Source organism: Cygnus atratus, chromosome 4, assembly GCF_013377495.2.
Source record: "Cygnus atratus isolate AKBS03 ecotype Queensland, Australia chromosome 4, CAtr_DNAZoo_HiC_assembly, whole genome shotgun sequence".
NCBI lineage: Eukaryota > Metazoa > Chordata > Aves > Anseriformes > Anatidae > Cygnus > Cygnus atratus.
This window is the reverse complement of record NC_066365.1, coordinates 49,673,126-49,692,612: the sequence shown is the minus strand read 5'-3', so window position 1 is coordinate 49,692,612 and position 19,487 is coordinate 49,673,126. Positions and strand designations below refer to the sequence as shown.

Here is a 19,487-nt window from a genome sequence, read left to right as displayed (position 1 = left end):
GGAACGCTCCTTGCCATGCGTCATTTACAGATATAAATCAAGACTGAAGTTTCCAATTACAAGAAATGCTTCCCAGCCTGCTACCAACACCAATAACTATGTTGAAGGAGAACTGAGAGCATCCTATGGAATTTCTTATGGAATCGACATAGGAACCTAGTGGTGGGAATTTTAAATCCATTTCAGTACTTCAGAAGAACTTCACCTATTCCACGCTAGCAAAGATGATTAATGCTGAAGTTTATAATCCAACACTAGGATGCAGTTCTTGGTAAAGACAATGGAAGATCCAACCTTCAGCTACCCATTCAGATGCTGTTTCTAGTACTCTACAGCAACTGGCTTAAGCTGATTTCTAAATGCCTGTTTTAAATTGGAAAATACTCCTACTCACTACATAGTCAGAAAAAAGTGAAAGAGACAGCTTTGAACAGTACAAAGCCACATTCTGTTTTGGAGACTATTCTCAGGCACGCAACACTTCAGTTGCAAACAATAATCAATCACAGGAGAGATTTTGAAAGGTCACCCAGTCCCTTTGCCCTGCTTCAAGACAAGATCAATCCTATTTAAATCAATATTTGTCTAACATATTCTTAAATATTTCCAGCATAACAGATTTTATACGATGATTTACCTGGGAGAAGCTGTTAGAGACTGCTGTGGCAATGACACTACTGCCTTGGAACCAAGTATCAGTTGCTACCATTCAACTTTGCCTCACTTGTAGAGTTGCAGGTGGGCAACTTGTAATCAATTCCTTTGTTCTTTAACCACCTGTGTCCATAGCAGACTTTGCAGTAGATGTTAAGTCTAACTGTACTTTCAACAGAGGCATCATTTGCTAGCTAGCAAATAGATAAATAAACCTTAGCACATATTATTAGCCACCTTAGAACAAAATAAAACTCTGCAGGCTGATACAACAACGTGACTACAGAGAAGACTGAAGTCATAATTTAAGCATGGGAAGGCGTACTAGCACTAGTTCAACGTAGATAATGTTAGGAATAACGGAATGGTGGTGCAGGTCAACAGCCTTAGGGCAATAAATCTCTTTTTTTTTCCCTAGTCCACACTGCCAGAAATCATCTTTATTTCTGGTAGCTAATCAGTTAGCACAAACAACAGCTATCACAGCATGTCTACCACAGACAACAACCTCTTTATTTCTGCTGTGTAGACAGATCTTAAGGACATCTCACTTCAACTTCAGAGATCAGCTGGAAAGCAGCCAACAAAAAGAAAACCAGAACAAATTTTATTAAAGTTAGTCACCTCAGCAGAAACTTACAATTGAGTCCACCTATATGAGGAAATGTTTCCTCTTCAGCTCCCGAGGAAGACAGTTACGCAATGTGAAACTTAGAAACCGGACCCAGTTACAGTCCAGGGAGATGGAAGATGACAAAGGATCCAGAGGCGGCAAGAAAATAAATACCATATGTCAGAAAGTGAAAAGTCCTCTCTAAATGTGTTGGTTTTGGTTTCTTTTGGGGTGGTCACGGGGGAGTGTGGGACCTAGTAGAATACAGGTGTGAAGAACCAAAAGAAGTTGAAACAGAAGAACTGGCACTACTTTAGATTACCCATTTTGAAAAACAAAACCAAAGGAACTACTGTTCTACTATATGGAGAGAATATTATAGCAAAATAATTTTTAATCTCTCCTTTGCACTGCATGAATTTCTAGAGCACTGCTGAGCAAGATTGTTCTTATGCAACAAAACCAGCACCTGCTGTATTTCCTAGTTTATGCATAGTAACAGAAACTGCAGGACAGTTTCAATTTGGACAACTAAAGTTAGAGAGTGAAACATCAAAACCTGATGCACATTACAAGCAAAGTCTTAGCTACAAACTACATATAGCAAAGACCAATTCTTCAAAGTCACTGCTTTTAGGTTGTCCTTGTTTAAGTAAAAAACAGGCCCTCATATAGCTATCTGTATACCTCAGTTTGTGCCTAATTCTTTCTCCATGGGTACTTTGTTTGAAAACAGGGATGAAACCTTAAGTTAACAGGTATTCTAACGAGTTCAGCAAGCAGCTCACTTTATAATTACAAAGATGCTTATGGGAGAAGGCAACCACACTAAAGATCTACCTGCTTGTATGACCTGTTACTTAGGCAGAAAAAGAAACGTCACAAGGAAGAATTTCTGGGGTTATTACAGTAATCACAGCAATTTAAACAACTGAAATCTAAAAAAGTCCTGAGAAGCTCCCACATTTGAAAGTCTTACATGGCCCACTCACTTAATGCACACATACATGCTGATTATATTCCAGCAGAATTAGGACCAGATGGGTTTCTGCTGTAAACTTGTTGTTTGTTTTGTTTAAAAGAAAAGACTTGTTCTGTTCCCTTTATTTTCCCCATTAAAAAAAAAAAACAAAACATATTCAACATCTTAAGAAAAAAAAAAAGGAAAGAAAAAGAAGAATGTTTACTTTGGTTGTGCTAAGCAGCCAGGTGCTATTATACTGCAAGCTTCGTCTGGAGTCTGCAGCGCGGTAAGTTCCACCATATTAACCATCACATCCGCCTTGTGGCCAGGAAGCTTGGGAAGCACAGAAAGTATCTTCTCTGCAAGACTGTCGCCGTGATGACCAACTGCTCCTGGGAAGGGAAAAAGCCCCCAAAAAGGTCAGATACATAAATAGAAGGGAAAAACAAAAACACAAGGAACTGAGAGCAAAATAATAACCACATGTTTTGGGGAGAAGGACAGCGGTAGTCATAATATCAAGGCCATGTTTAGCTTTTCAAAGTTATTTTCCTAATAAAATTGATTTCTGGAATGGCTGAAGTTTAAAGTATTGATAACATTTCCAAAAGATTGATTTAGAAGGCATAAATTATATTTAGCTTTATAGCTATTAGATCTTTACTGCTTTTGCACTTATATATGCAAAATGCTTTACTCTGCATAAGAAATTTTTAAAGTGAGATTTGCAATGGTTACTAAAAAAGCTGGCAAACAAAAGAATTAAATATACATGCACACACGCAAACTACGCTTTTCTACCTAAACTAATACGGCTGTGCTTAAAAGGGCTGCACGCAAGCTGCATACATAGCTACACAGATAGGCAGGCATAACATTAACATCAACAAATCACCAACAACATGCTACCATCAAGGCCCTCTGTCCTATATAGACTGAGGGCAGCGGAGGTGAAACCAACATGAAATGACTAAAAGAAAGGAGGTTGGCATGTTTCTTCGATTCACCTGAATACACATGCTGTTCCTTCTACTCACCGACTCTAAACACAGGCACTACAAGCAACTTGAAAAATGTTAAGCCTGTGAGCCAAGCCCAAGAAAAACACGATGCATGCTATGGATGAAAGAGCTGGAGAAGGGAAATAGAAACTTCATCGCCTTTAAGTCAGGAAGAAGTCCAAGGTATTAGTATTCTGCAAGTTTAGCTATGGCCCACCTGCTACCATCAGACCGCGCTGGACACCAGTGTTGAGCTCAGTATTGTTCTGGCTTTACCCAGAGAAGTAACAGAGACTTCTGAACCCACCTTTGAGGGGCAGTAAAAAGATTTTTAGGCTATGGTCCCACTCTACAGGAGTCTGCCGATGAGGCACCCTAACCATTCTCACTTCTGATCATTTCCAAAAGCAAGGAAAAGCAAGGATGAAAAGGGAAGAGAAGTAAACTCAAGCTGCATGCTGGCAGTGCCTCCAGCTGCGGAAGGCAAGTAAGGCACATGTGTCCAGCATGTGGTGCTAGTGGAATGGGGACACCTGGCTGCTCAGCCGGATGAATTACCAGTTTGTTTCGCCAGAGACTGTTGTAGTCAATCAGAACGACAGCAACTTTCCTTTCTACCATCCCCAGGCAGTCTCAGACCACTGAACTGCAGATGAGATGAGCCGGGTTGTCTTCGCAGCTCGCTGAGCCATCTGCTCTCCAAAACCCCCAGCTTCCTCTTACGAGGTCAGCCCCTTCTCAGCCATGCTGCACTTATCAGCGCCCGCAAACGTACAGGCATGGAAAGCAGACGGCAATCCTTTAAACCTTCACCCCCCGAAGGACTGGAAGCAATGCCTCCCTCTCCACACTTACCTCACACGAGTGACATTTCGCTAGACAAGACACCGAACGAAGCTAGCGACACCTCAAATCCAAGTAAACCCACGTTCACTGGAAGTGGTTCCCGTCCTCCCTCCCCATCACTGCGAGGACAGTCAGGAGGGTGCTCAGCAGCTTCTTATGACCACCAGGGTTCGAGGCAGCTTTAATGCTGCCAACCCACACACATATCAGGCGTTAAAGTGGCAAGGAGAGGTTATCTGACCAATGCACCAGAAGTCCACATGCCTGGCTAACACTCAAGCCCTGAGGATACAGGAAATCTGACAGAGCAAGCTTTTCTAATTTTACTTTGTCTTCTCACCAGAGTGACAAACTGAAACAAGTCACCTTTGATGCGAGTTGCAGCTGGCACAATTGCCAAAGTCAACCAACTGTACCGTGAACTCAAAACCCTCCACAGCACACACAAAATATTTTCCTAAGCCCACCAGCAGCCCTATAACACACCATTTATACTCAAATTCTTCGGCTCTCCTGCTGGCTCTACTGTCTGGTAGAGAAAAAAAAGAAGCATATTCAAGGTGCAATTGCCCCTCTTTTATGTCACAGGACCAACGTGAGATCTTGGGCTGCAGGAAGCCTTGGAAGTCAGTCACCAAACACGAGGAGTTCTCCTACAGAGGTGCTGCTCGCTAGCCAATAACTAACGCAGCTAATTTCTGTGGCTCATTAGAAGCCAGGGGCTTTTCCTTCGATCAAAGTTTAAATATGCATCAGTGTGAACCAAAACAGTATGCAAAGCATTTCTTGTCCCTACTATCAAGCCCTCCTAAAACCTGCTGCTTTAACTACCTCACTGAAGATTAGTTTAGGACTGGTGATTTTGGAAAAACACAAGGACAAAACCATCTCAGTTTTTGTGCTGTTTCAATGCTGCACACTCATCTGATGCTTTCCCAAGCAAGATGACCACTAGGAAGACTTTACACTGAAGAACTTCAGTGGGAAGTTCCTATGATGCAACTTTCTTGGGCAGTGCATCATCTCAGTGAGAACAGGGTTTAAAATATCAGAAAGCAGAAACGTTTACATCTATTCCCTTGAAAGAAGCTGGACACTGGAAGTCACAGTTACAAAGCTTTGCAATGTTTTGTCGTTTTTTTTTAATCCAGCATTTGCTTAAGCTTAGTTCAACAGTGCTGGAAAAGAGCCTGCATGTTCCTGGGAACCACTGTGCAGGCATTCAAGGCAAACTAGAGCATCCTTCTGCCTCAGCAAAACAGAGAACTACATTCTCCTTTGTACAGACAGAGGAACATCAAAGTACTCATTTACTTATCCCGCTACTGAATCCTGGAGGGACACACGACAGAATACCACTCATAGCCCCATGGTAGGAGCCCGCAGGCAAGCGCAGCAGCATCGGAGTGCTGCCATGAATATACAACAGGTTCCCCATCTCTCACAGCTACTGGAACATGTGCAAAGAGTAGTAAATTGGGAGCCAAGAAACACCTAAGCATCTGCGTAAGGCTCACATATTTCTCAAGTCCCCTGCACTGACCAGGCACCTGCAGTTGTCTTTCAATATGCAAAACTCACTCCAGTAGTTTGCGTATCTCCGTGGAGCTACCACAACACATTTAACATCTGAAGCATTAAAAACCTGTTATAAAAAGTCATGGGCCTGCTTCACAATAACAGAATCTTTACAAACCACATCACAGCAGAGTCTGCACGCTGACCCACAGTGCCACTTTTACAGCACTTGAATATTTTCAGCTGCCATCAGTCCTCACAGCTGAAGCCTACAACCTCAACTAACCATAACCGTTTTAACATCTGCTGCCTTCTGTGTCAAAACCCCAACCTCGTTCATAAAAGGGGGACTACTGTACTTCACAGACCTCAGTATTTATGCTTTCAAGGCCTCACCCTACGCAGCAAGGAAAAATAAAACATGTTTTTTTGTTTCATTTAAGACAACAGTAGCATCAATACACCAACGCATCAACTTGGAAGATGCCGTAATCAGAAGCGCGTGAGTAAAACAATCCAGATCAGTAACATGACAGATAGAAGGAAAGAAAAGATACCACTGACAAGTACAAGCCAACAGTCTGAAGCAAAAGTAATCAACGAGCTATTAATCAGAACCAGGCTTTAATCAGAAAGAGACGGGCCTGCGTTAGCCTTCACTCTTATATTACTCTTCACCCTGCTATTATGCAGTACGGCACTGGAGGCACATCACGGCTCTCATCGACGTGGCTGCTCCCAGGAACTGTACCTACACTTTGCTGATGGGGGCTGGGCTCTGCTCTTTATACCCCTTAAAAGGCTGAACGCGTTACAGCCAGCTCGAGGTGTGATGGAAAGCTGCTGCTTGGCTGGTAGCAAGGGGGGTGATCCAGCAAGTTAAACCCGAGCACGCAGCTTTGTATGGTTGTGGGGAAAAGCTCCCGTGATTCTGACCGATACACATAAAGGTACCTGGGGAAGACTGAAGTGCTGCTGCTGAAGGTACTGAAATACCTCTTCCAGACAAGCTGCAATGACACTCACGTGAGAGGTCTTAATCAAAACTGCATTAACTACACACTCTGGCAAGCTAGAAAAAACGCTGCATAAAAGGTGTGAATGCTGGCAAGGTGGTGACTGAGAAACATATGAAAGGAAGATGGGGTTAGAATATAATGTCACAAGGTAAACATCTAGCGATGCAAACACCAGAGAAGAAAAATGAAGGGGAATTAAGGTACCACAGTTAGCTCTGACCTTACTTAACCAGTACAATTTATTAGAGCCCCACTCTAGTTGGAGGATTTATTCTGCTTCTTAAAGCTGAAGTCATGAACTTTAAAACAGGCAGGCAAACTGAAGCAGCACTACGCATGCACACAGACCAGGGACAGCACCAGTGGCAAAGTTTTAGACAATTATAATTCAAGCAGTGAAGACAATTCAGAAATAGATGTGCTGCAGGTGCAACATAGTGCCATGCACTTGCTACAGGTCAAGTGGCAAAACTTTGACCTCAATTAGTTACTACAGATTATGCAAACAGAACCAGTCCGCACACACTGCAACATCAGCAGGCCCATACGCAGTACAATGGAGCAAGCGAATGCAGCTGCTCCTGTATAAATTATTCTGAGCTTCCTGTTTCCTCTGAAACAGGGCTATTCCACAAGTGAGAGCCTGATACAAACTTCTGCCAGGCCACTGGCCCTGCATCTTGCTGGCAAGTCATTTAATCACACTTCCCCTTTCTGCCCTTTTGATATCACATCTTACCAGCTTAAAACACTACCTCATTCACTAACCTTAGAGGTTGATTACAGTACTAAGTAGCCTCCTTCCAACAGTCTCTCAGTAGACTTACACCACTCTCTGCACTTCTCAATTTTTGCATGAATTGTGCATTAATTAGTAGTATTAAATTTACCACCTTTCATTTTTATGCTTTCACTTCCTGAAGCGTTTTATGAAATGTTCTGTACTGTTTTCACTGAAATGTTTTCCAAGTTAAAGATGCCTGCTACATGCCATTGCATCACTCAAAAAGTATAATGCACAGCATCCAGTAATATATATTTGTATATATATGAACTCTTTGAGGCATATAGGTATAGGTAAGTGTACGTGTGTATCTGCTTAGACAGGTATAATGCTGTGGGTGACAAGTATGATACGTTGGCACACGCCTTGCAGCAATCCACAGGGCACAAGCTGAACCCACCGGAGCATTTCCTTCGCACCTTGGAATGACACAGGCCTAGCTACGGTCTCTTATTTGCAGCAAAGCAAAAGGGCCAGAAGTAGACCTGCAGAGCCTTCTGCTTCACTTTTGGTTTCCACAACCTGCTGTGGGGCAACAGTGGGCGTGCAACCACCCATGATGGTGCACGTGCACGCAGGCCACGAGCACTTGTGCAACCACACAGTAGCCTTTTGGTGTGGTGATCCGGGTATGCCAGCATGGCAGCCCTCGCCAGCGCTTGGCCTCCTTACCAGCGAGGTCCAACGTCCTGTCCACGAAGACGACGGAGGCCCTGTTGGTGGCCATCCTCCTCCTGTTCCTGGCCGGGGCGTAGCTCGCCAGCTCGGCGGCGAGCACCCTGCTGAGGCTCCCCACGGCGAAGCTCTCCTCCCGCAGCCCCATGGCGCCGAACAGGGCGTCCAGCTCCCCCACCAGCACCCTCACCGCCGCCCTCAGCTCCGAGGGCAGCGCCCCCAGCCCCAGCTCCCCGGGGCCGCCGTGCCGGGGGCCGCCGGGCGGCGGGACGAGGGCTGCCAAGCCGGGCAGGAGGCCGAGCTCCGCCGTGAGGGGCGCCAGCAGCGGCGGCCCCCGCAGCACCGCCTCGGCGCGGCCGCCGGGGCCCATCCACCGCCGCAGCGCCTCCTCCAGCTCGCCGGGCCCGCCGCCCTCCGCCTCCCCGGCGCACAGCACGGCGCAGCACCGCACGGCGCCCGCACCCAGCACGGCGCGGACGGCGGCGGCAGCGCTGCCCCGCAGCGGCCCGCTCAGCACGAAGACGGCGCGGGGAGCCCCCCCCGCTGCCCCCTCGTCGGCGGGCAGCGGCTTAACGGCCAGCGCCCCCGCCGCCAGCAGCTCGCCCGCGCCGCCGCCGCCCCAGTGCAGCGCCTCGGCGGCCGCCGCGTCCAGGAAGACGACGGCCCCGCGCGCCCGGGCGAGCACGGGCTCCCAGGCCTGCCGGCACACCCGCGGCAGCGCCGACATGGCGGCGGGACTTGAGGGGGGGGAAGGACCGGCGGCGGCGGCGCTGACAGCCACAACGCCGCGCACGTGCCCGGCCGGCGCCGCGGGTTGACGTGGCGGCCGTGGGCTGGCTGCCCGAAGCGGGGCGGGACCGCGCCACACCGCCCCGCAGGGCCGGCACTGCTGCAGTGGGTGGGGTGCTTACACGTACAGCAGCTGACGAAGGAGAAGGGATTAATAAATAATGATAATTAATAAGTTTGTCTGCTGCCTGAGCTGCTCTTCATAGAACAGAATCACAGAATCACTAAGTTTATAAAAGACCTCCAAGATCACCTGGTCCAACCACACCCCTACCACCACTATCACCCACCAAACCACGTCCCTAAGCACCATGCCCAACCTTTCCTTGAACACCCCCAGAGACGGTGACCACCACCTCCCTGGGCAACCCGTTTCAATGCCTGACTACTCCTGAGAAGAAATGTCTCCTCATTTCCATCCTAAACCTCCCTGGCACAACTTGAGGCCATTCCCTCTAGTCCTATCACTAGTCATCTGTCAGAAGAGGCCGACCCCCAGCTCCCCACACCTTCCTTTCAGGAAGTTGTGGAGAGCAATAAGGGCTCCTCTGAGCCTCCTCTTCTCTAGACTAAACAACCCCCCAGCTCCCTCAGCTGCTCCTCACAGGACTTGTGCTTCAGGCCCTTCACCAGCTTTGTAGCCCCTCTCTGGACACATTTCAGGGCCTTGATGTCCTTCTTGGACTGAGGGGCCCAAAACTGAACACAGTACTCAAAGTACTTCTTAGGTCAAGTACTTGAGTCTCTTGCTGGTTCAGCTGGTTTTGTGGCATTGGGGAGCACAGCTAACATGGGTTCGCTAGATTTCCAGTCATGAAATTAAATTCTTTCCACCTGCTCTACACACTCTCCTGCCCTGATGTTCTTCCCTCTTCCAAACAGACTTAACGCGTTCATGCTCACGCTAAACTATCTTCCTCTCAGACCCTTGATCTCAGAGCTTACGTATCTGAGCTTTTACTTTATGCTTGAGTACCACAGACAAAAGCTACATATGGTTCATCTTGTCCTACTCTTCAGAGTTATCAAATTATTCCTAATTTCTTTCAGCTATATGGTCAAAAAAGCAGGTGCTCTTTTAAGAAAACAAATAGCTTTTTACTTTAAAAATACCATACAGATTGCAACTGGTTCTGCATGTGTTTAGAAAAGGATTACTAGCCAGAAGACAAAATGAGGTTAATCAGCATAAAGCACAGTGGTTACATTACCAAAAAAAAAAGTATGTAAGTACTTTTAACAGCTTATTTTATCACATACAAATTTACAACTACACTGTGTTAGGGAAAAAAAAAAGTATTAAAGGCTTCCTGTAAACTTGGAGTCTTGTTGTGGGTCTCTGGAGCGTAACTTGTGAGTCAGGACTCTTGCGCAGCTCACAAGAGGCCTTCTTCTATCCTCAGCCTTTAGCACTTTCGGCCTTGGGGAAAACCTTGTTTTTCGGTCCCAGCTGCTGCTCTCCTTCTGTGCAGCAGTGAGGAGAAACTGCAAGGTTCTTTCCAGAGGCTGAGACTAGTGGGAGTTGTTATCTTTTAGGGCAGAAGGCCACCCAGCCTAGCACTTTGTCCTCAGAAGCAACGCAGGAAGGAGGGGCAGAGCATCCTCTCTGTCCAGCCATAGTCAAAGCCAGATAAAGAGGTTCCTGGGAATGGTGGAGGGCTGGCCACAGCTGTTGGGACACTGCCTTGTTGTGCAAGCTTTCCACTGTTCAAGCTGCTCAGGATAATTTTTCAGGTGGATTTTTAATGTGACCACTAGCTCCATGTGATTACTTAAAGACTTGCTATGAGCAAAACTGTTTTGAGGATGTGTTGACACGTTTGTTGTTTCTTTTTTTCAAGATTTTATGCTCTGCACCTCTCCTGATTTCTCTTTGTGTTGTTTCCCACAAAACTGTTTTATTTCATCTTTCTTGAATCTGCATAATCAAAGGAAAGAAAATACAGAGTTCTACTGCTTCCTTTAATGTAAGGCTAACATCAAGTGTATGAAATGACCAAGTAAAACAGGAATGAAAACAGAAAAATACTGATGCCTAGTAAGAAGTACTGTAACACAAATTTGCTTTATGATAAATAAGTGTCTACAAATGTTTTTTGGGGCCAAAAACATCTTTGTTGATTCCACCGGTATATATATTAAAAAAAAATAAAATTACATAAAAACCCTATTGGATGATAATTATACCCTATTATCCATGACCTGTACATGATATCCAGACATTTTAAATTAACTTCAGGGGAAAAAAAAATCTTATTTGAGAAGGTATTTTATTCACATGAACTTTAGTGAAATGTCATGCCACATATGAAACTCTAAAACAAAGTTCTCTATACAGGCAATTCAAAGAAGAAGCTCTCCCACCCTGTTTTGGTATGCTTATAATATAGTCAAGCTATCTAGTCAGTTCTTCACAGGCTGTCCTGCTGTGAAAAAGGGGTATTTTTTTTTAGTTTTCACAACCATCCTAAGGTGCTGAATACTCCATTTGTACACAAAACTGGTCAAAACTGGTTTTCACAGTTGTTGGTACTTGCATTTCATAATTAATCTTGAAGTTGTTAAGCAGCATTCACAGATGGAAAGTGAGAACATCAATACAAATGGCTTGCTACTTCCCACTGCTTTAAAATAGGGCAATTTCTTCATGAAACGCATAGCTACACGCTGGGACGTTTTGTCACAGCTCGCTATTTTTAGCTCCGTAAGAGTTTAACGTTCATAAAGGCAGACGCTTCGCAGAGGAAATAAGATCTATAAGGAGCTAGCTGCTAAGCCTAAAACACTAGCTCTGGCTGAGAGCCCCTGAGCCGAGTGCTAGGGCAGCACAGAGCAGAGGCAGCACTGTGTGTTTATCCTGTGGTTACGCTCTCCCCCGGCAGCAGCTAGTAGAAGCGAGACACTGCAAAGTAAGGATGCTCGGCCACGTCCTTCTTCTGAAGCCGGGCGAGGATGTCCCTGAGGACCACGGCAGGCTGCCCGTGATCCCCAGCGAGGAGCCAGGCGGGCGCTTGGGGCTGGCGACCACCGCGAGCAGCGGGAGGCGAGGGGCCGCCGGGGCAGCTCTCGGGCGGGCAGCACCGAGGTGAGTGCCGGCGGCGGGGACCGGCCCGGGAAGGCCTCCCCGAGCCGTAAGCGCTGCGGGCCGTGCCCAGCGCCGTCCCCAGCGGCGTCCACCCGGCCTGGCGCCGCCGGGCCGCCCCCCGCATGCCCGTGCCCAGGGCGCCGCGGGGCCGGGCCGGGCCCGCTTCCTGTGCGTGTCACTCACTCGGCGGGGGAGGGGAAGCGCCGAGCAGGCGGCGGCGGCGGCGGGGAAGGGAAGGGAAGGCAGGGACGGCAAGAAGGGCCGCGCCGCGCCGGCCCTCGTTCGCACTCCCCGGCCGCCGCCTCAGCCCCCCGCGGCCGTGCTGCCCACCGGGGGCGGCGAGGAGGAGGCCGCCGCCGCACCGCCGCTACCGGGCCCGGGCGCTCGCGTCCCGCGGGCGGCGGCCATGTCTACCGGCGAGGTGGAGCGGCTGGCGGCGGACCTCGGCGGGGGCGCCGGGGACGAGGAGGAGGAGTGGCTCTACGGCGGTACGGACCCTCGGCACCCCCGTCCCCGGTTCCCTGGTTCCCCCGTCCCCGGCCCGCACTGCCGGCCTGGCCCTCTGCCCCCCCGCCACCACGGAGGGTAGGCCGCGGCGTGCTCCGCCTCGCCAGGCCGGCCCACGGCTCAGCGCGGCCCTGCTCCCCCTCAGCGCCCTTTAAAAGGGTCCCCGTGGCCGCTCAGTCCCCTCCTCCCAGCCGGCCCTTCCGCCCTGCCGGCCCGGGGGTGCTCGGCCCCGAAGGCTGAGGAGTGCTGGGGCCTCCACGCACCTGTGGAGCGCCGCCAGGGCTCCCCCGCCGGGGGTCTCGGCTCCCGTGGCGAGGCAGGCTGAAAGTGGGCTGGGTAAACTTTGTTTGCAACTTCAGGGGCTCCCCGTGCGTTCAGACAGTGGGCAAGGCTGGGAGTTAAGCTCTGCGTTGGAACTGTCAGTGTGGAGCACGGCTGGGGGGGTCTGCCTGCCTACCTGCCCGAGTGGTGCCGTAACACCTTGTGAGGGGGTCTCCTGTGGTCCTGGGTAGTAACTGAAAAGTTCATAGTGGTCTGCCTGGCAAGGTACCTGCTGCAGTGGTAACTCTGGGCTTTTATTCACGTCTTATGTGTTTCTTTCATCTCGTAGATGAAAATGAAGCAGAGAGACCAGAAGAAGAAAAAACTAGGTGAGTATTTTCACAACTGGAAGTCCAGTGGTGTGGCTGCGCATAAGTTGTATTTGCAGTAGTCTTCTTCCCAGCTGCTTTAAAAGTCCATGGTACCTGAACACTCACACTGATGTCTTTAAAAATAGCCCTAAGGTAGTACGTTTTTTCTGCTGAAATGACTCGGCTTTTCTGTAAAATGACTTTACCTGGGAAATTGTGATACTTGAATATGAATGTGTTTTTAATTTTCAACTGCGTGGATGTTGTCCTACGTGGATACTTCATGGATACTACGTGGATATCAGCAATTCCTTATGAAATGCCATCAGTTTTTTTTACTTTTATAATCATTGTGAGTTTCTACATGATTTCAAATTAAGAATAAAAGACTCCAAAATAAAAGTCTCCCCCAAAAAGTTTTGAGTATATTTATAAAACAAAGGATACAAGGAAGCAATGAGATTACTGGCCAGTTTGATATACAGGTCCCATAACACATTTTTTGATTGGTAAATGAGTCTTTGAAAGAAAGTTAGAAAAAGCTTTGAAAGTATTTAGGGAAGCCTGCTTGATTTATGAGGAACTGCATGAGAAAAAGCACAAAGATATTCCTTTGAAAGTCTAGCTAGGTTGGTTGGTGGAATTTGGTAACAGGGACTGAGTGAAGTGGGAGTTGGTATTTCACACTGAATGAGAGAAGGCTCACAATTTATAAACTATGGCAACTGCAGATTGTGAAAGTAAGCTAAAATTAAATAAAAAAAGGGGAAACCAGTTCAAGAACACACGCATTGTTATTTTCTATAGATGCCTTCTGAGTCAGCAGAGATTTTTCACTGAGAACTGTTGGCCTTAGCAACCCTCATTGGACTTCGTGTCCATAAGCCTGCGCAGTTGCTTTTTTTGAACTGATGGAGATTTTTGACAGGCACATTACTGCAGTAATGCCTTCCACTAATGGACTGTGTATGATACCATTTTGGAACTGCTACTAGATGCAATATTTGATTTCCATTGATTCCCGTAGTATAAGAAACAGAATTGTTTCCTGTTCACCCTTTTCCATGTCACTCAAAATTTATTTCAGACCTCTGTTGCATTTGCCCTGAACCACCTCTTTTCTAGGATAAGGAATAACTTAACTCGCTCCTTATTTGGAAGCTATTCCATATGAATTGATTCCTTGTGTTTCATTATCTTCTATTGACCTGATACCTTTGGGCAGTAGTACTACACCTTTTGTCAGTAGTACTGTTGTTTAAGAAAATTATTTGTATGGCAAACAAAATGATCCTTAGTGGTGTTTTACTCTGGATTCTGGTCAATAGAGTCTGTCTAGGTCGTTGGCCTGGGTACATAGTTAAGGACCGGAAAGAGGAATAAATTGTGGCTTATGTTTCTTACGGGCTGTGTTTGGAATTCCGGAGGCGTGGCAGCAGTTTCCCTATTAAAAGGTTTGGTCTCTGGCCTCTCAGTTTTGGCATTCTTCATACATAAAAATAGTGAGGTTTTATTCAGGTTTGTTAGCTAGCCTGTCATCTTACTCGGTGATGAAATTACATGGTTAACCTTGAGTCCCAGGGCTGTGTCCGGGTTGGGCTGGGTTTTGGTGTAACACTCATTCATGAGTGGGTATTTTGCCAACAGATGGTAGGATCAAAATCATTCTCTGCCTTCCAGTTCATCTTTAATAAAAGCTGTCAGTTGCTCGCTCCTTTGCAGAGTCCAAAAAATATGTTGTCAGTGAAAGAATATTGTTTTTAAATGGCTTCCTGCTTACACTGCTGTTTGTGACGCAACGTTTGAACAGAGTCAAAGGAACTGTGGAAAATAAAATATTGCTGTGTCAGAAAGAGCAGTAGGTAAGCGTCTAGTGAGACAACTCATTTGCGTGAATTTGACAGTGCTGGTCATTTTAGATGAACCAGTAGTTTTAAAATTTTTACAGATTTCAATCTCCAGTTAAAATATTGTCAAATTCATTATTGAATTGTAGCCATTCTTATTGGTATAAGAAAATCTTACAGTGCAGATGTGGAAGTTTTGATTCAGTACTACCTTATCTATGGGTATTTAAGTGTGTTTTTCCATTATGTCTTTGAAAAGTGTCAGTCTGCAGGGGAAAAAAAAACCACCTGTTATTCTCCCTTCATGTTATGAAATATTTCACTTTGATTTCAAAAGAGGATCCGGTATAGCGCCATATTGCTCTAAAGTATTCTATAAACATCCAGTTCATGTGATTTCTGGGACCCAAATGATAGTCTGCAGATATAAAGTTATTTTCTTTGAGAATTTTGTTCAAATTAATTGAAAAGATACGTTGAACTTTTTCTGTTCTCCAGAATGATGTATCAGTGCTTTTTCACCATTAGTTGGTGTGTGGAATAACGTGAATAAATAACTAGTTTGATTTTTTTTTTTCCTGTTTGTTTTTGTTTAAGTGTTCCTCCCCCACCTGGAAGTGAAGAGGAAGCCGCAGAAAATGGCATTGTGAAAACGGTATTTTAAACGTGTATTTGACATACTGCTTCAATTTGTTCTGATTTAATGGGTAGTCGTAATTTGGCTGGGACCTATAATTAAATGAGTTAGTATAAGTGTATGCCTTGGACCTTTTTTTTTTGTGAAAGGTGTTTGACACTATCTGCAGACACTCTGTATAAACTAATAAGCTAGGAAATCCAATTTCCAGCTACAGTGCACTTTTCAAAACTAACTTACAGAAAATAAATAAATGGTACTTCATTTTTGGGGGGTTAAAACTGGTGCTTCAAGACAGTTGTCTTCTCCCAAAGGCATCTTTTTGAAAGTGATACTCATTTTTTCTTGCTTATAGGAAAATAAAATCCTCTGGTCATTTTTCTTTTTTGAACATGATGAATAACAAACATTTGCAGAATAGTGTGAAAATATGGATCAAAAGATGAATGATGAGTGCCTTTTAGATACAACATAGCAGACTTGTTTGGTAGGAGTCTTCAGTGTTCAGTATGTTAGTCTGTCTTACACTTTTCTGATGAGAGAAAGGACCAAGAAGTGAGATTTATGGTTGCAAAGTTAATAAAAGGCCTCAGTTTACTGTGAATGGGAATGACTTAAGGCTGTCCTATGAAAAAAAGCCCCTAATTGTACTTCATGGGGATCTTTAGCTTGCAATAATTCTCTTAAGTGGTGCAAAAAACTTTATTGTGATATTTGTGCAATTTTCAAGGCCTGGCTTCTTTCTAAACTGTATTTGTCTTCAGTAGGACAAATACTCTATGAAAGATATTCAGTCTTACGTAAAGTTGAGGAAAAAACCTGCATATTCAAACTGAAGAGCTTTTTATTGCAACTGCACCAGAGGTTTTTCATGTTGATCCTAATACTGTATGTGGGCTGTAGCTTTAATTTTAAAATATTTCTGGAAGTTCTCATTGGCTCAGTTTCCTTCCTTAGGGTTATTTTTATACTTGCATATCTTCGTATTTTTCACCTATAAAAAAAATAGCATTATTAGGATATCATTAGAACATCTCCATCAAATTGGGAACATCGTGGTAAAATCAGAAAATGGAAGGAGTGAACATTAAGGGTCAGCAGCAACCTAGAAGAAATACATGGCTTTTAAGTTGCTTGAATAAGAAACAGTCAGTAGTTTTGTGCGGAGGGAACTAAGAAATGATTGTTTAAGAGTGAAATTGTTTTTGGTTGAGAAGGTACATGCTCCAGACAAAACTTTTTCTGTTTGATGTGTTTGTAATGGCTCACTACTGAGTGGGCTGCCACGTAAGGGAGTGGAGAACTTTCTCTCAGCAGTGGGGCATTGAAAGACTGTCTTCTGTCTTCATCTGTCATTTACAGAAAATCTATTCTGATTAAAGCATTAGTGGTTTATTTTTTTTTCCCCTTGATTGGACGCTTCATTGTTAAGTAAATTATATTAATGTATAGCAAGGATGAAGTGCACTCCAACTTACCTTCCATGCAACTGCTTTTTTTTGTCAAATCATGTACGAAGCAAGTTAGTAGATGGTTAGATTAGGGCTAGAGCGCAGCTGCATGTGGATAACTGCAAGCTACCTGGACAGAACCCACTTGGTTTTGGTATGTTTAGCCTCCTGCTGAAGGATTCAACAGGGACGTGGATAGGGGTGATTTGGCTGATGAAAAAATTTTGAAGGAAGTTCCTCAACAAGAAAACTGTTGCAAGAAAACTAATGAGCTACAGGATATGAGCAAAAGTCCAGCATGGGTAATTGTTGAGTAAAAGAGAAAATAGAGGGTAGAAGTAAAGGTTCCATTTTCACAGCGACAGAAGGTCACCTCCACTGGTGATTCTCTGGAGTGTTGCACGTAGCCTGTGCTGTTCAACGTGTTTATAAATTATTTGGTAAAGTGGTTAAGTTGTGGGACCAGGAGTTTTCCGATGTTACAGAGTTACTCAAGATAGTAAGAACAAGGACCATCTGTGGAGAACTGAGTGGTTAATAGATGGCTGTTGGAATTCTATGCAGAAAAAGAAGAGCGATGTTCGTGGAAGGGAAAACAGCTTTATGAGTACATTGATGGTCTCTGAGCTGATCATTACCACTTATGAGAAAGCCGCTAAGCTATGTGGAAAGATCCATTAAAATGTCATTTAAGTACTTGTCTGGAGTTTAAAAAGCAGTCAAATTTTGGGCTGTAGCCAAAAGTGATTAGGAAACAAAACAGAAGATACAATTTTCTCACTACATAAATTCATATTTCGGTCACACCCTGAATTCTGTGTGCAGTTCTGTTCCCCTCATGCCATAAAGCCTTTGCTTCAGCTGTAAAAAGTTGAGAGAAGGGCAGCAAGAGTATTTGAGTTGCTCTGGATATATAATTGAGGACAACAAGAAGCTAGTGTCACATACCTTTAATTAAGCTCTTTCCTAAGTGATGAGATAAGAGTAGAACTGGTGTGTATGAGCTAGGTAGAGGGAAGAAGGTATTAAGATAGTGGAAACAGTTTTATGCTTATTTAGGAAATGTCATGTTTCCAAAACGAAAGCTTAATATTGAAGATACTTTCCTGTTTTGATCCAGATATTTCCAATATTTGTAGCTTTTAAACAGATGAGCCTAACTTTTCTGTTCATGGTATTCTATCCCGAGGTCTAGGAAATGGAGAATTCTCTTCTGTTAAGGATGTCTAGAATGGGTAGTTTTGTCTGGATTATTTTTTTAACTGCAAGTTAAACAAGTTAAGTTACTTTTTCCTTTGTAGAAGGTGACCGAGGCTGAGGATGACAGTGATAGTGATAGTGATGATGATGAAGATGATGTTCAAGTCACCATAGGGGATATTAAAACGGGAGCTCCACAGTACAGGTAAGTTATTTGCAAATATTAACTGGAGGAGCCTTAAAGATTACATTTAATTATTAATTCAGGCTCTTTAATACTAGTCAATTACAAATTTTAAGCATAGGTAGCCTCAATGTATTCTTTTCAGCTCTTTAACAAAGTGTTTGTAATCATAAAGTGACTCAAAACAAACAAACAAAAAGTAAAAAGAAGTCAATGAAGTGTCTGTCTTAACTCATACAACTCTTCCTTTAAATTTTGTTCTCAGATTTTGAGAAATAATTGCATTAAATATTTGTAAACTAGAGGGTTGTCTTTTTATTATGGAATAGCTATGTTACCTAGCTGAAAATGCTAGGTAACATAGCTATTCCTGTTTGTGACATTGATATTTTTGTTGCAAATGGTAGAGTGGTAAGCACAGAGAACATTAGAAACATTTGTCCTTGGTCCTATTTGTTGTGGATGCAGTTCTAATTAGAACTCTCTAGTTTCAATTCCTATTGATGTTCTGAAATAAGATTTTAATGTACTTCAGGATGCAGCTGCTAGTCTCTAGAGATGAATTCTCAAGATCATGGGTTAGGGATTTGTATCATACAATATTTTTTTTTTTTTTTTTTTGCTACTGCTATTGCTCCATGTTCCTTCTGCTGTTGATAAAGGGCTTGTTTTTCATTGAGCGCTTTTGAAGAGTGTTAATTTTACCCCAAATACTTAAGTAATATTTTTTGCTACACTGAGGTGTTATGAGGGAAGTGGTTTGCCTGTTTGTCTTGGCAATCCTAATGTACTTGTGGTTATTAAAAGTTACTAGGATGTCTTTTTGATTTAATTAGAATGAAGACAGGTGTGCAGGTAGGCCTGAATCATATATTATTGTATTTTTAGCTTTAGAATTCAGGTAATGCATTCTTTTTTGAAACATAATATTTTTAAACTTTCAGTAGATCATATCCTAAAGTAACTATGCAAATCAAAGTGATGTCAAAAATAGCAGTTCTTTTGATTCTTTATCTGTTTCCAGTAACTTGCAGTAGGCCTGTCGTGTAGGTAGTGACCTCAAATTCTGTGAGACTAAAGA

The 19,487-nt window shown here is 44.4% G+C and overlaps 2 protein-coding genes across 9 annotated transcripts in view; one reads left to right on the top strand and one right to left on the bottom strand.

The window, feature by feature from the left end:
• SCFD2 (sec1 family domain containing 2) overlaps nucleotides 1-8,816 on the bottom strand; it is a 197,263-nt gene extending 188,447 nt beyond the window's left edge. For both annotated transcript variants that reach the window (XR_007708235.1, XM_035551480.2), the window contains exons 1-2: nucleotides 8,072-8,816; nucleotides 2,455-2,623 (exon numbers count right to left, since the gene is read on the bottom strand). Coding sequence is in view for 1 of the 2 variants with exons in the window: in XM_035551480.2 (XP_035407373.1) it covers nucleotides 2,455-2,623; nucleotides 8,072-8,801 (899 nt within the window). In the remaining variant the exon portion in view is untranslated. The remainder of the gene's footprint in view (nucleotides 1-2,454; nucleotides 2,624-8,071) is intronic.
• A 3,315-nt stretch (nucleotides 8,817-12,131) lies between these two features.
• The window catches only part of FIP1L1 (factor interacting with PAPOLA and CPSF1), a 45,188-nt gene continuing 37,832 nt past the window's right edge, over nucleotides 12,132-19,487 (top strand). For 3 of the 7 annotated variants that reach the window (XM_035547798.2, XM_035547783.2, XM_035547767.2), the window contains exons 1-4: nucleotides 12,134-12,436; nucleotides 13,066-13,105; nucleotides 15,532-15,589; nucleotides 18,324-18,427. In XM_035547798.2, the coding sequence (XP_035403691.1) occupies nucleotides 12,355-12,436; nucleotides 13,066-13,105; nucleotides 15,532-15,589; nucleotides 18,324-18,427 (284 nt within the window). In that variant the 5' untranslated portion in view covers nucleotides 12,134-12,354. Of the gene's footprint in view, nucleotides 12,437-13,065; nucleotides 13,106-15,531; nucleotides 15,590-18,323; nucleotides 18,428-19,487 lie in introns of all 7 variants that reach the window. The other 4 variants (XM_035547774.2, XM_035547749.2, XM_035547759.2 and 1 more) reach the window with 3 other exon arrangements.